The following is a 15,090-nucleotide window of genomic DNA, read 5'->3' on the forward strand; positions in this document are numbered from 1 at the left end:
CATCAAAAAGATGACTGCTGCATAGTATGGATACTAATTGATACTGTTGATGTATCAACTCCAATGCTCGCATGGCAGCAAGGGATGACCCGGGAGCCATGGGTCGCTGGTATCGTTCCGCGAGCCATGCAAACTGAACCTGCTATTTTGGAGAGATATACACTACCAATTTAAGTTACAGGTTGTAGGGAAACTTGCAAACATATGTTGGTCGTGCCATACGACTTTCAACAGTTTAACAGCTTAATAGTACATGTTGCCAGCATGCGCCAGCGGTGTTACTACATTCCACTGTAGTATTGAGAGGTTTGAACGTTGAACCGGTCGTTCAGGAGCACATAAGTCAGCTGCTGGAATGCCACGCGGAAGGAAGAAGAAGGAAGGACAGGTTCTTGATATCCAGATCCATGAGGATGTTTGGGCTATGTGCGATGCATGCCAGAAGTGGCGCAGGCTGCCGCCCGGCACCGTTCTGGACGAAAGCCAACCTTGGTAGGTTGCGAGTAACAAAGTTATGGTTCAAACTTGTTCGTAGGTAATGGAAAGAATTATGCATTGTGCCTGGTCGTTTGTGCACCCGTTTAGGCGGTGGCACCCGTTTAGGGGGTGACATGACGCATACTCACGCTCGTTCACTATGCATTCCGTTACAATGTCTGCACTAACGTTGTAGGTATTGTACCCAGAATCCAGACAAGAAGTACAACAGTTGCTCACTAGATGAAGAGGTGCGTCGTTCAGGATTGGCGTGGAGTTGTAACGCTGTCCTACTTTATGGTGCCGCTTTTAGTGACTAGCTTTCGTTCCTGACCTTGTGCACTGCTCTGCGTGTGGCTCGTGCCAGTCGACGAACCGGCTGGGGACTCGGCGGGGACGTTGGCAGTTAGCAGCCGGCCCAAGGGTCCTCATCCCAAAAGCCCTCCCTTGCTTCAAATGCTCTTATCCAGGATTGGCAAAACTCTGGAGACCAAGAAATTAGTGCGGCGCTTGGATCTGAGATTAAAGCGTGAGTGGCGTAAGCGGTTGGGGGTTTTATCTCCAACCACCCTGGACGGCACGTGAGAAGCTGATAACCTACCGCTTTTAAGTGAACCCCGATAGTCGAGGCCGCCTTTCATATAAGACAATGTGCACATTGAGACTCGGTCTATGTGATTCATGCTGTTGTAACTCCAGCGCACGGAAAAGTGGCAAGTCCCAGAATCGATGCACACAGGAGCAGCGGCGATAGGCGCTTGGGCAGGCACGTGGTTTCATGCGTTGCTGCACGTGGGCCGCTGATCGTTCTGACGCGAACAACCATCTTTGCCTCCCTAGGGTGTGATTGAAGATCTGACACGATGCGGCGCCTCCCTTGCTCTCTCAATTGTTAAGTCTTTTCCCATGCGATGCGACAGGGAGGCGGCCAAATTGGCGTTGAAAAAAGCGGCTGGACACGATTTGAGCATGGGAACAGGCGCGGTTCGTGGCCGGAAGCGCCAGACTGGTAAGCTTTCTTGCAATGGAGGCCGAGGATGGGGTGTCTGGAGTCAACCGGCAGAATGAAAATTTGTAGCCCGTGGGAGAATTACAGGATTAGAAACCATGGCCACGGCGCTCGCTCCCCTTCTCTTTGCTTTGCGAGGCATACCTACCAGCGATCAAGTCGAGTGGGCAGATTTTGATTTTAGTTGGCCGCAGCAAGGCATCTCATCTAAGCAAATATGTCCTGAAACCCTCATCTGATGGACACTAGCATTATGCCTTGGCTCCGCCCCTTCGCATTCGCAGACAGCGACACGTCCTGGGGTGTGGTACCCAAGAAGGTGAAGGGCCTAGGTACGCGGATAAGCGCGGTGCGGCTAAGTGGGTCAATGTAGCTAAATTATTTTAACGCCGCGTTTGTTGGACCACCACTGTAAAGGAAGGAGTGGTGGCCGTCCTGGGGCAGCCAGGGTGCATGATGGGGCCCTGATATGTGTTGCGCGCACCAGGGAGAGTGGCAAATGTTTCTCTTAGGTGATATTTTTTGCGTCCAGGTATGTATACCCAATGCAGAGCTCCTAGCAAGGGATGAACATTGCCAGCTGGTGAACTGGAGAGACCTGCTTTGCGAGGGATATAAGCAATCACCACGCAACGAGCACATCTGGAGGCCACCTTTCGACTGCAGCTCTTCTTGCACTCACTGGCAAACCGTGTCAATTGGTGTTATTGTGCCATGTCCAAATTTTCCTTGGGCTTACCTCCCTCCCGCCTTGCTTCCTGACGTCCTCAGATCCGGCGACACCATCAGCTATCCCCGCTCCTGCTCCCGCTCCCGCCGCTGCACATGCCTATGCGCCAACCGCGGCGCCAGCTACGCAAGCGTCGCTCCCAACCCCCGCCGCCCCAGCTGGCGCAGTCACAGCGGCCGCAGCAGCAGCCAATTTGACATTCCCATCATTAAACGACGAGTTGAAGGCGCTGTCGAATGGCTGCTCGCGCATTCTGGTATGACCTGTCTACATGGCAGTGATTTGAGCGCAGTGGGCGTGGGTGGGTTGGTACAGTATTTCCTCGCTAAGCGCGTGGAGGAGTTCGGGGGCGGGGTTATGCTCCTCGTTGCGGGTTATGCTCCTCGTTGGGAAAAATCGCTTACGTAATGTACACCTTTCTTTGACCTGCCGTCCTGGACGGTGATGTCCGCATCGGGGCACAGACATACCGCCGAACTACATCTTTGTAGAACCTGGTGTCACTCTTGACCATGTTCTCATAGAGTCAATCTGTGTATTAACAAATGGAACTAGGTTGCAAAGGCCGCTGTAACAGGCAGAGTAAGCGCAAAAGATGCAAAATGTTCGTCTGCATTGCTGGTGTGAGTATGCAATGCTGCTGCCCCTGCACCACATGGAGCTACACGAGCCCTTTCCATGACAGAAACTGGGCCGGAGGCAAAATAAGCACTGACGTGCGTGTGCCTCGTTTCCGTTTCGTTTTATTCCAGAACAACGGTGGAACATGGGAACCCACGCGGCCCAGCGGACACATGTCCCAGGACCACATCAATGTACCTCAGTGGTTCTGGGTGGGCATGCAGCACCTAGTGCCGCAGGCGGCGGCGTTGGCGGCCAACGCAGTGGAAGTTCTAACAGCGCTGCAGTACTCTACAGGGGGTGGCCAGCAAACGGCTGCGGCGGCCACTAGCACACTGCAGGCGGAATTGTACGTGCGACTGTCACTGATGAGCGCCGCCAGCATGCTGCAGCCGGTGGTTAAGCTGGCGATGCAGGGAGGGGACCTACCGGCGGCGGCTGTAGCGACGGCGCCGAGGCCTGCTCCGCAGCAGCAGCAGGCGCAACCGCTGCAAGCGTCAACTCCAGCACCGGCCCCAGCCCCGGTGCATATCCCGCTGCGTACCCAATCTCCGCTCCCGGCCTCTTCTCCGTTCCCATCTCTAGCTGCGACTCTGCTACCGGCCGCAGCCCACTCCCCTACGGCACCAGTCGTGACCCCGGGCGAACCCATAAACGCGGCGTTGCAGCAGACAACCCATCCGCTACAGCCGCTACCGCTGCCATCCCCAGCACCTGCTGCACCTGCCGGGGCGATACCGACATCTCCATCCGCACCCGTCGCTGTGGGGCCGGCGCCGCCACCGCAATCTGCCACACCAACTGCCACACCGTCAGCATCCCAGTCGCCCACAGCTGGGACCTCGGCTGCCGCCACTAGCGGCCCTACTGCCGCGGTCGGCACCACTGCCGCGGGTGGTTGCGGTGGGTCATCCCAGCGGCCTGGCGGCAGTGCTGGCGGCTCCCTCAGCCGGGCATCCAGTCCAGGAACAACGAGTACGACCCCAACAGACACCGGGCCCGGGAGCAACGGCCGTGGGGAATCACGCGAGCGCCGGGAGTCCCGAGAGCCGCGAGAGCCCCGGGAACTTCGGGAGGCGCGGGTGCCACGGGAGCGGCAGCGTGACCCAGCCTACGAACGTCATCTTCAGTCCCAAGCCGCGCAGCAACCACAGCCGCCACCACCATCACATCACCTGGGACGAGTGGGCAGCGATCGTGAGCGCGAGCGAGATAAAGGTCCCGACCAGCCCCGTGATCGGGATCGCGATCGGGAGCGCCGCGACGGGTCTTATATACGGGAACGGGAGTATCACCGGGAATACTCGCGTGAGCGTGACGGGGCATCCTACCCGCCGCATCCCATCTCCAACCATCCACACTCGCACTACCGTGATTCTCGTGAGCGTGAGCGGTACCCGGGGCCGGAGTCACCCCGGCAGCCGCCCCACCATGGCCACGGCCCTGATGGTGGCGGTCGTGAATGGCATGACGGACGTGGCGAGCGACGGGATAGCCGCGAGCGTGAGCGGTCGTTTGAGCGGCAGGGGCCACCGTCCCAGACTTACGGATATGTTGGCTACGGCAGTGGTAGCGGCACAGGCCATCGGGAAGGGCCTTACGCTCACCAAGGCTTCGGTGGCCGTGACTATCGGGGTGACAGAGACCGGGATTACTATGGGCATGAGGGGCCTTCCCGAGGTGGGGATCGGGATGGTTACTACCGCGGCGGGAGTGGCAGTACGCACTACGGCGGCTTTCCTCCAGAGTCCCACCGTGGTGACAAGGACCGTGTCCGTGGAGGAGGAGGCGGTGGACCACAAGACTGGTCCGGCAGGGAACGGGATTGGGATTTCGTCTACGACGGCGGTAGCGCTTATGGAGGTGGACACTATGAAGGGAGCGGTGGCGGGTCGTATGGCTCCGGGCGCCCGGCCGGTGGGCCGCCAATGTCGCAAAGATGTCCACCGCCGCATGGTTACTCGCATCATGGACCGGCCCCAGGAGCCCCGGGCCATTTATCTTCACCGAATCGTGACCGGGCGCCTTCCAGGGGCCCCTCTTCCTACCCTTCCTCTCAACACCATCCATCGTACCCGCCTGCGGGTGGACCGTCGCCACCGCCAGGGACCCAGGCTACCACCACGGCCGCGGGGACGTCGGCTGTGCGCGGTAGCGGCCCGCGGCCTGTGCCGCTACCGCCGTCCCTGGCGTCCCTGCCTCCCGAAACAGTTGCCAAGCTTTTGCAGGATCAGGGTCACACAGTAAAAAGTGTACACGTCGTCAAGCCCTCCTCGCATGGGCAGCCACCGCCAACGCCATCACAATCGCCGCAGCCTGGGGTTGGTACGTCAGGTCGGTCTAGCTTTGCATCTGCGTCATCCGCTCATGCAGCCGGAGCAATTAGCAATCTTCCCTCAGGCATTGCACCGCCCGTGACTGTTGCACAAATTAGGGCAGCAGCAATGGCGGCGGCTCAACAGAAGGTGCAGCAGGGTTACGTGCACGGATCGGAATCCGGCAATCGAAGTACTGGTGGTCAGAGATAGGGTGTTGAATGTGGTTATATTATCTTGTAAGTACAGATGTTGTACAGAGAACAGTTCCATGTCTCTAAATTGGTTTTTGTCCTTTTGCCACTAAATTGGTTTTGTCCATCCATATGACGCGAATAATTCATTGCCGATGACGCGAATAATTCATTGCATTAGTACGGAATAACACTTTGGTATTTACAATAGTCTCTCGGCCTGAAACTGAGTGCATAAGCGTTCTGAATATACAAAAGCATTTTCATAATTTGTAGATATTGTCTTGTCAATAAGAAGAATGAAATGAATGTAACTTGGCCGGACTGCTTACAAGTATATTGCCAAAATAACGGTTAGGGCAACGTCCATCTCAATTAATTACACTCCACTTGAACTGCCAGACAACAAAACATCCTGCATAATGTAAATAAATAGTATGTTTGGATCTCATTCCTAACACTTCATTCCAGTGTCTTGAAGCCTGGCTTGGCAACATCTCTCTTTCCCCTGCCGGCATTCTTCGCTCGCGCCACTCCACGTCCGCAACGGCTTGACGAATCCTTGGAAAGTTCAGCTTGCTTACGCGTCTTGTTCGATGGTACCTCACCCTACAACACAGGAAAAATTGGTCAACTAGAGCATAATACCAAAAATGGCAACAAGTGGAACAGGAAGATAAGAGCTCAGACTGTGAGTGGTGTGTAATTCATTTGTCGGCATGGCTTTGTTGGTATTTCGCCAATACACCGAACGAGACAAAACCATCATTGCTCTCATCCGCGACAAACGGCAAACTGATGCTGGAACACCTTAGTAAGCTGCGCACCTGTACGCATGCAAGCACCGCCTCCCATGATAGACCTCCATCGCCATAGCCATCGCTCTCGTCCCCGTCATCGGCAACCGATGCAGCCGTAGGATCTTGATCTCTGCACCTCTTAGACCCTTTGCCCGCCACAGATGGGACAGCCTCCGTAGCCTCAAGGTTGCCATCATCAGAAACACATGGTCCAGAGTCTTCACCCGTGGAACCCTCGGATGCGTCCTCGTCCGAGGACGTACCTCCGCTGGCCAAGTCATCGTCCTCGCTCTCCTCATCCGAGCCGGAGGATATTGCATCTGGATCAACCGCTGTGTCCACCTCAATTTCTCCATCGCAACGCTCATCTTCCGGCATGTAGTAGTCCTGCTGTACCGGGATGGCGGATTTTACCTGGGCAGCTGAAGCGCCAAGAAGCAATTCGCGCACAGCCCGTGCCGCTGTGGACATAAAAGGTAAAATATTCTCAGAGATAATACACACAATGCTGTCATGCGTCATACATAAGCCGATGATGTAGCGTGTCGGGCACACGCAAGCCAACCTACAAATACGTATGTAACATATACAAATACATCCTTTCATGCTTTGATTGTTAATGCTCTATATAATGCTCTATATTTTTTTACAGAGCCGTTAGGAGGGTACTCGATTAAGACATCTTTACCTGCTGCCGCCGCCTCCGGCTTAGCGCCAGCCTCCTTAGCAGCATCTTCCTCGGTTACGAGCTCCTTTGGTACAGGCAAAGCCGCTGCAGAAGCCGTGCCCAGTCCAGTGAGCACATCGTCCTTTGCGGCAGCAGAGCCAGGGGCGTCTTCGGTGTGGTCCGGGGGAAGGGTGAAGAAGGGAACCTTGCCACGCTGCCAATCATACAACACCATGCGTGCGGCTGTGTTAAGGTCCGGTTCGCCGCCGCGCAACAGCTTTCCGGAAAGCCTTGCAAGCTGGGCAAGGAAATCCTCCGTGTCCTTCCATTCCTTAATCTTGTACGCACGCTTCTGCAAACAGTATCGAGGTTAATTGATACACCGATTGATTATACAGGATACCAAAAGAACCCTTGGAAAACTGTTGTGAAATTGGAAAAACAATGGTGATGATCGAGTGAATGAAGCAATTTGATATTCTGGTTTCGGCACGGCTCAGTGAGATTCCCACGAAAAAGTGTCCTCAGAGCGGACCCTCAGATGTCTCTATCTACTGTGAAGTCACATCATTGCCGGCCTCAAAACCAAGGCGTGCGATAGGCAGCACTGACCGGAGTCAATTCAGGCGTACGCCAGGCTCATTGCTCCTATCCACCTACCAGATACTCGGGCTTGACACGAGCAAGCACGGGATCGACGTGATGCGTCGCGTCCTCAAGGTTCTCGACCCGCACAACTCCCTTCAGCACCAAGTCCGTCGGACTGTCATTTGTGCGGTTGTACACGACACCAGGACAGTCAATGCAGAAGATGCGCTTCATCAGGGTGATGTACTGCCAGACCTTGGTCTCGCCTGGGATGGGCGCTGCCTTGCAGACCTGCAAGGTAAACAGCCACGTCACGATATCATATACAGTTATTAGTAGTCGAGCTGTTCTTACAACCAAGCAGCATAATTGGCCTACCTTTTTCGTCCGGAGCGTGTTGATGACGGAGGACTTCCCGACGTTGGGGTAGCCTACGAAGCCGACAGATATCGCTTGCTTGTCAGATCGCAACCGAGCGAGCTGCCGTAGAAGCGACAGCAACGCGCCCTTGCCGAAGGGATTGGTAATCGAAGCATGAAAGGCCAAGACGGGAAACTCTCGTGAAAGGTAGTGCAGCCATCTTTTTGTAACCCACGAAGGGACCTGCGCCGCCGCGTTTCAGCCAGGAGTGGAAACATGAAGTCATTCCGTAGTCGTATGGTACGGACAAGAACCACAATCATCCTCAACAACGGCGCGAGATTCAATGACCTGGAGAGGCAAGGCAGAATCCAGATATACGGCGCATGTCATGGCTGATCAGGAAATGTTGGCTACATAACGTGGAGTGCCACTTTTCAGAGTATATTTAAGTTGTCATCCATCACTTCAGCCACAGTCATGCCACTGCATATCAAGTGATATGCAACAATTGAATGGTCCGTCAGACATCCAAGGAAGAATCAAGCCGCATCAGCTCTCAAGCCCGGCGAAGGCGAAAGCTCTAGACGGGCCCTGCGAATGGTTTCTGAGAGAAGCCCTGTTTGGAAACGTCATCATTGGACCTTGGACGGAAGGACAGGCAATATGCACTGTATGTAGGCGGCAACTATACACTGATTGCAGCGGTGCCACAGGAGCCTCAGCCTAACGAGATTCCACAGCAAAAGTTTCGTCAACGATAACTCGGAATGCAATATCTTCATAGACTACCCAGGCACCGCACGAAACATATCACGCACAGCGCGGGAGGCAAAACTTTACTCACCAGGTCACACTTGTTCAGTAGCAAAATAATGTGCTTGTGCCGCAGATGCTTCCGAATGTGCTGCTCCAAAAACGTACAGCGCGTACCATTCGGATCCCGTGCGTCAAGCACCTGCGCAAAACATGACGAATAGACGGCTTAAATAAACCATGGTGTGCGTTGACAGGGTAACAAGTACGGGAGGATCTTAGGAATGTCACATGCTGGGTAAGACCCAAGAGGTAACGGCCCCGACGGGGCTCCCCAAGGCGATGGAATCAGCAGTTGTACACCAGGCTGCGGCGAAGCTCAACCCGAAGGGAACCGCACCACAACCTCGATCATCATTCTACGGTGTTGCCGTGGACTATACACCCACAATAAGGGTGCTCCAGAAGGCAGTCTGAGGATGTAGGCGTACATCCACCCAGACCCACCGAGATGCAACGGTAAAATTCGGTCGTAAATTACCTGGACGATAACGTCCGACGAGTCCAAGACCTTGTAAAGCTCTCCCCAGATGCGCTTCGACTGGCCTTTCTCGTAAGCTCTCTCCAGCATCTGATGGCAAAACATACAAGGGAGTTGAGCGTTTTATTAACGCATAAGCCCAAAAGCAGAGCGACTATCAAGCCACTAAGTAGCTTATGCACTTACCACGTCCTTTAGCCCTTGAAGCTCGCTGCTCGGGCCAATGGATGCCTTTCCTTCATCATATCTGCAGACAGCAGCGGCAATGTATTTGTTATATGATTCATTGTAATGTATTAGTAATGAAGCCGGTAAATAACAACTTAAAAAGCAGTTGTAGCTACAGCAGCTACTGCACGTACTATAAAGGCCTACCGTTCGCCCTTGTCACCCACAGTCTGGACGAGATCTTCAAGGCTCTCCACAGCAAGCTTGGGCTTCTTGCGCTGCTTCTTAGGGCCGAAAGTGTCAGCGAATGGCTGCGTCGCCAGCAGGCTCGCACGCGCCTGCTTGCCAGAGCCCTTCTTCTCCGGGTCCTCTAAAAGCTGCAATGGAAGCTTCTTCTCGCGTAGAAGGACTGTATAGGCATCGTTGACCTTGCTAGACATTTCGGTGCGAAACTGCTCCAGCTGTTTCTGGCCGATGACGCGTGTATTTCCAAACCAGCGTCGGTCGGGCTGGATACGAGTGCTGGGAAGCTCTTTCGATTGCAGCTCCTGTGCAGATGGAAATCATACAAAACCAGTGTTCAGCATTGGATCGCGCGAGGGACTGACGTCAGGAAAGCGAAGAAAAGCTCACATAAGCGAAATGGGCGACAGGCGCCCGCGCACCTGGTACAGTAGCCGGCCGTTCTTATCACGCACCGCCCTCTGCTTATACATTTTGAGGCGGCGAACCTGCGTATTAAATGAAACAAAGTTAGAAGTATTTCGTTGGCGGCGCCTGGCGGCGGAAGCCCAGTTCAATGTCCAGCGCTTTTCGCACCGTGGCTGCATCGCGCATGCCTCCTTTGCCATTGCTAGGCCGATTGACATCGAGGCTATGCTTGGGCTTGCGGTTATCTTCAACACCGCCAACCTTTGCTTTGCCCTTGCCCTTGCCGGCCTTCGTCATTTCTATCAAGTGTCGGGTGACTTAAATTATCCTCTGCACCTCATTGTTGAGTTGCCTGGATTGTAGCCACGAAAGATTGCATGTTTCAAGTCGGAATGCCCATTTTATTAACTCAGCAAGTACGACGTGCCGTGCTTTCAGTCCGGACGCATACAGAAACTGGATGGCTGGATGAAATGGGTTACACCTGTTGCATGGCATGGCAGGCTCTTGTTCATTATCCTTATCCTGTCTTTAAATTGCGTTAGTAGACTCTTTCGTCGACCCAATCCTGCGGAATTCTTGCTGCTAAATGTCTAGTACGGTATAGGCTAAAAGGAGTTGCCGGCCACGTGCTTTTAGAGCGCTGAAGGGTCTCGTGTCCGTATAGGTCCTGCATAGCACAGTTAAGTTGGTATAAGGGAGATGTTCCGCTTAATGTCGCAAGGCAGTCTATCATAAAGTGATTGCTTTCCATTCGATTTATTCCTGCGGCTCGCCTCGGTCCAAGCTAGTGTCAAAAGTCATGTGGGGCCCGCCACCCTCGTCTTCTCCCGTCAATGACTACGAGCCCTTAGGGCCTCTTCTGGCCCCATAGGTTAAATAACGGCTCAGCGAAGATGGGCTGTGCGGTGAGTGCACCACAACATGTGGACAGGCTGCCAATTAGGGCCCACTGCCGGACAGCCTTCTCACGATGCTCAGCCACTGAGCGCGTAAATGGAGATACCTCTGAGAAAAGCATACAGAACCAGACGGAGCAGGGTCATGACGTCGTTCTATGCTACCCCCTGGGAGGTACGTTCTATACGTCCGAGACCGTACATTGAAAGGGTTGCTAGATTGTGAAGCACGCAACCCTGCATGCTACTGTCTACCAGCTTTATACTGGCTAGCCGTGCTCGGGAGCACAGACAAAAACCCATTCCACTGTTAAGTCCGTGCCAAAAGCTCCCACAGCAGCACGGACACTGGCGCCCGCCTTTCCCTACCCGCACACACTCGGGAATTGTCAAATTGCTATGGCAATCACAAATCTTCCATTTCCAATTCCTCAATACAAAGCCTACCCTGCCCGTCTTCTCATGCCTCACGTACGCTTCTGCTCCTTTCCTCTCGTTCCTGTGTCCACATCCCCGCTCTCCTGTCGGATTTCGTCTGGACCGACTTTGGTCGATCCGGTTTACAGGCACCGTGTTCGGCCTGGAGCTCCAGGCCCGCTTTGAAAAAATGGAGTCTGCATCGCTGTGGACACTGGATCATTTCCTGTCCGTGCCGGGAACACCAATCGGAATCTCCAAGTGCGTTTTTGTGGGGAAGGCCTTGTTATGATTATGCATGGGGACAGTCAGCGCGGCCCGTGACCCCAGGCTAGGAATTGCACACGCGTGGCATTGTTTAATGGTGGGAACGGTACATACATAATGCGTCACCCGATACGGCGGGTCTGGGTTGACACTGGGGAGAACGGGGCTGATATCCACTCCCAGCGGGAGCTGCCCAGGTAACCGGCAGTAAAGTGACTGACGTGCGCCTTGCAGGCCCAAGCCTTCCTGTATGGTCCCCGGTGATTTATCTACCCAGGTCCCGTTCTTCTCAATCCAATCTACCCGCCTGCACACCTGCCATCCGGACAGTTCCATAAACCTAATTTGCTAGTAGCTTTAAGGCAAGCAAGCTAGCTACGGTGCTGCGTGCATGTGCAGGTCCATGTCCGGGGGTTCAAGGAACTCCGGTAGTGCGAAACCTGCTCTGGAGATCAAGCCCGCTCCCGAGGCAGCAGCGGCCGCCATGACATCCAGCGCGGCGCTATCCCGGGAGATCCGCATGTGCCGCCGCGGGGTGGTAGTGCTGGTGACGGCAGGTGGAAGAAGAGGCTGGGTGCAGGGGAAGGTTGTGGATGATGGGCGGGTAAAGGGGCTTGCGTGGCGCAGGAGGAAGAGGGCTGCTTGCGTCCAAGCAGCCGCATGTCCGCAGACAGCCTTACGTGGCTTATGCATCTTTGTAAAATATTACAAGACTGCATACTTGACCCAGTCCCAGCATTCGCGTTAGTCGTTCCCGGACCCTTTTCGTGGTTCTCCTTCCCTATGGCCATATATTCTCTGTTATGTCATCCACAGCTGAGTTGAATCGCGAGCGGCTATGATGCTGCGCACAGGCGAACTGCAACGCTCAAATGGTCTCTCCTCATGTCCCAGCCCTCCGCATTGCCCTGATCCTTCAGGCTCCACCTGGGACGACGACGTCCTCAACTGCTTGCGGCTGACAGGCAAGTTCCTGCGGCCCCTGGTGATGGTACATTGCGTGCAGAGCTGCCCGCTGCCAGCATTGGAGGAATGGGCGCAAGACGTCAGGCCGCTCATCGCAGCATCGGGGCCGCCTATTAAATACCTGTCCCAACACTCGACTGAGGCGCTTCACGAAGTAGAGCACCGGATGCTGATGGCGGCAGAGGCCCTTGCTAGTGCGAAAGCGGCAGCAACGGCGGCAGTTAGCAAGCAACAGGCACACCCGGAGGCGAAGAAGCCAGCTAGCCAGCCCCAGACACCGCCGCCGTCGGCAGCTGCGGAGGGCCGCAACGGCAGCTGCTTGGATGGCGCCATGTGGGCTCTACCGGTGCCGTCACGGCCGCCACTACTGTCGCCACAGCAGCAGCAGCAGACGGTGCAGTCAATATCGCAGCCAGTTGGAGCTGCTGTTGCCATCAGTGTTGCTGCCCCGTCGCTTGACGCCTCGTCGTGCTCAGCCCGCGTTCCAAGCCCTTCTCCATTTTCCTTAATGGCACTGCAGGCGTCTGACTCAGATATCTGTCGGCGGGTATCACAGCTCCTGGGCCCATGGACCTGCGCCGGCACCGCAGGGACTGGCGTTGCCGGCTGCAGTACTACCCCAGTGGAGACGCTCGTGGTGTCACCCCCTCCCGCTTGTAGCGGTACAACGGCGGAGAGGACGGCTCTGCACCAGCAGCTGAGGTCGCCGCCGGGATCTGCCGTTAGGCAACAGCAGCACCAACGCCACCCCTCATGCCAGTGGCAAGAAACTAGCGGCAGCGCTCCGGAGCCGGGTTGCACAACGGAGGATGGCGGACCCGGTGCCGCCACCGGCTGCGTCTCCGAGACTCGCTGCGTCCTGCGGTACAGAGATCAGGGCTGGGCAACGCCGGTGGCATTTGTGTGCGCGCAGCTGGAGAATGAGCTAGGTCGGGCCAACGTTTGTGTGCAGGTGGCGACGCCCGCGTCGGCGGTCACCTCCACGCTATCCTTAAGACGGCAAGCGTCTCCAGGGCTGGCAACGGGCAGTGCCGTGCGGTTGAGCTCGCAGTCGGTAGGCGGTGGAAGCAACAAGTGCCGGCAGCAACAAAGAACGGCATTTGGGACCGTGGTTGCAGCTGTTGCGACGGTGCAGGGCTCCGAGCGCAGTACGGGCGATGGCAGCCGCTGCTGCAGCGGCAGCCCTAGCTGTGGCCAGCGTACTGAGGTTGTGTCCGAGTCAACGTCAAGCGGTACCAGCGGCCGTACCACGCCGCCGATCGCGCGCACGGATGACGACCTGGAACCGTTTACAAGTCCGTCGGTATACGACTGCACCACGCCGCTGCCAGAAGCAGCCATGGCAACGGGCTCCTCCTCCAGTAATGAGCGATGGCCAATCGGTGAGGTTGGAAACGGTTCAGCGGCGCCGCCAGACCTGCGACCGCGGGACGAGGATCCGGAGCAGCGTCAGCCGCAAGGCACCAGCGAGCATGGCGGTGACGGCGGAGCTGGAGCTGCTGCGTGCCTGGTTTATTTTGTGACGCCGGGGTTGTTGGCACCGTTACGTTGCCTGGCCGATGTGGGGGAAGGTCTGGCGCAGGGCCGCCGGATACTGATAGTGGTGCATGGAGAGTGCAGCCAGCGGCTGCAGGACTATGCCCCCGCAGGGATGACGCCAGAGGCGTGGAAGGTGAGTCCGTGGGACGGGGGAAAGCAGGACGTTCAATGTCCCGTTTTCACCAGCCTATCCACCAGGCATCCCACCGTGAATAACGGGACATTGATCCAATGCCTGGCGCCGGTGAGCAGTCCTGTTAAAACACACTCCGATGTGCAGCTTGCACACATGCCGCATGCTGTGCCGCATGTATGCAACATGGGTTTTCACATCGTTACATGGTCCTGTCATTGCGCGACTGGGTTCAGCATTGGCTCAAGCCTGTGGTTCGTGGGTATGCACAGCTTCAGTCCACCCACGACTGGGTTTCGAACCGTGAAAACCTTGAAAGGGGAGGAGCCCGGCTGGGGGCCAATGCGCAGGAATTGGGCTGCTGCCAGGGCTGGTCTGTCAAGGGCGGCTGCTGCCATGCTTCGCAGCTTTCCCTGGCTTGTGCGTCAAGGTCATCAATATTCATGTGAACCACATCTAAACGTCGCCCGTCCTGGAGTCGTGTTTTGGTGGAGGAACGGAAAGCCATGCATCATCCATGACGTTGCGTGCATAGATGCCGTAGGAAATAGCCTTGCACACCCCGCCTCCTATCCACCTCCCTGTCGCAACCCCAACCTCTAATCTACCTTCAGAGCATCAGGCGGCTGTGGCACCAGCGGCTGATATACGTCCCAGACTACCACATACCATTCTGTGCGCTGCTGAAGCAGGGCATCACCGACGACCACCGTGCAACCCCACCGACGTGAGAGGGCGAGCGTTATACAGAGAAAGCAGGATGAGATTAGGATGTGCACTGGCGGCACTGCAGGTTCTGTTCTGTATTATACGATGGTACTTTCGTAGTCCCAACGCGAGCAGGTGTATTTTTGAAACAATAGACGCAGGACATCATGGCAGAGCGGCTGTGATTGGGAATGCATGGTGGGCCACGGTGTTTAGCCTCGCCTGGTTGTCTGGGCGAGAATTTGCACATCACACATTCATCGGCGTCATAGTATATGAACTTT

General features: G+C 55.7%; 3 protein-coding genes across 3 annotated transcripts; 2 read left to right on the forward strand and 1 right to left on the reverse strand.

The window, feature by feature from the left end:
- Positions 1–355: 355 nt before the first annotated feature.
- VOLCADRAFT_105221 (uncharacterized protein) lies at positions 356–5,408 on the forward strand (the record flags this gene model as incomplete). Its single annotated transcript, XM_002951669.1, has 8 exons — positions 356–492; positions 674–728; positions 948–1,006; positions 1,398–1,486; positions 1,771–1,835; positions 2,969–4,754; positions 4,944–5,171; positions 5,211–5,408. The coding sequence occupies 8 exons, from the start codon at positions 356–358 to the stop codon at positions 5,363–5,365; spliced, it is 2,574 nt and encodes an 857-aa protein (XP_002951715.1). The 3' UTR covers positions 5,366–5,408.
- Positions 5,409–5,535: 127 nt separating this feature from the next.
- On the reverse strand, positions 5,536–10,238 carry VOLCADRAFT_81595 (uncharacterized protein). The gene is made up of 11 exons (XM_002951763.1): positions 10,046–10,238; positions 9,892–9,957; positions 9,434–9,774; positions 9,245–9,305; positions 9,059–9,148; positions 8,609–8,719; positions 7,780–8,004; positions 7,474–7,692; positions 6,835–7,165; positions 6,174–6,607; positions 5,536–5,955 (listed from the first exon to the last, which is right to left on the reverse strand). Exons 1-11 carry the CDS (start codon positions 10,172–10,174, stop codon positions 5,809–5,811), a joined length of 2,154 nt encoding a protein of 717 aa, XP_002951809.1. The 5' UTR covers positions 10,175–10,238; the 3' UTR covers positions 5,536–5,808.
- A 133-nt stretch (positions 10,239–10,371) lies between these two features.
- VOLCADRAFT_121010 (uncharacterized protein) lies at positions 10,372–14,829 on the forward strand (the record flags this gene model as incomplete). The annotated part of the gene is made up of 5 exons (XM_002951670.1): positions 10,372–10,951; positions 11,343–11,454; positions 11,860–12,007; positions 12,467–14,098; positions 14,713–14,829. The coding sequence occupies exons 1-5, from the start codon at positions 10,774–10,776 to the stop codon at positions 14,827–14,829; spliced, it is 2,187 nt and encodes a 728-aa protein (XP_002951716.1). The 5' UTR covers positions 10,372–10,773.
- Positions 14,830–15,090: the final 261 nt, after the last annotated feature.

This window comes from Volvox carteri, assembly GCF_000143455.1.
Source record: "Volvox carteri f. nagariensis unplaced genomic scaffold VOLCAscaffold_25, whole genome shotgun sequence".
NCBI classification, from domain to species: Eukaryota; Viridiplantae; Chlorophyta; class Chlorophyceae; order Chlamydomonadales; family Volvocaceae; genus Volvox; species Volvox carteri.

Coding starts and splice junctions, on each gene's coding strand:
- VOLCADRAFT_81595 (XM_002951763.1), bottom strand. CDS start 10,174: ATGACGAAGGCCGGCAAGGGCAAGGGCAAAGCAAAGGTTGGCGGTGTT. Junction 9,149..9,244: donor TTCAAGGGCTAAAGGACGTG/GTAAGTGCATAA, acceptor TTTTGCCATCAG/ATGCTGGAGAGAGCTTACGA. Junction 8,720..9,058: donor CGTCGGACGTTATCGTCCAG/GTAATTTACGAC, acceptor TGTTTTGCGCAG/GTGCTTGACGCACGGGATCC.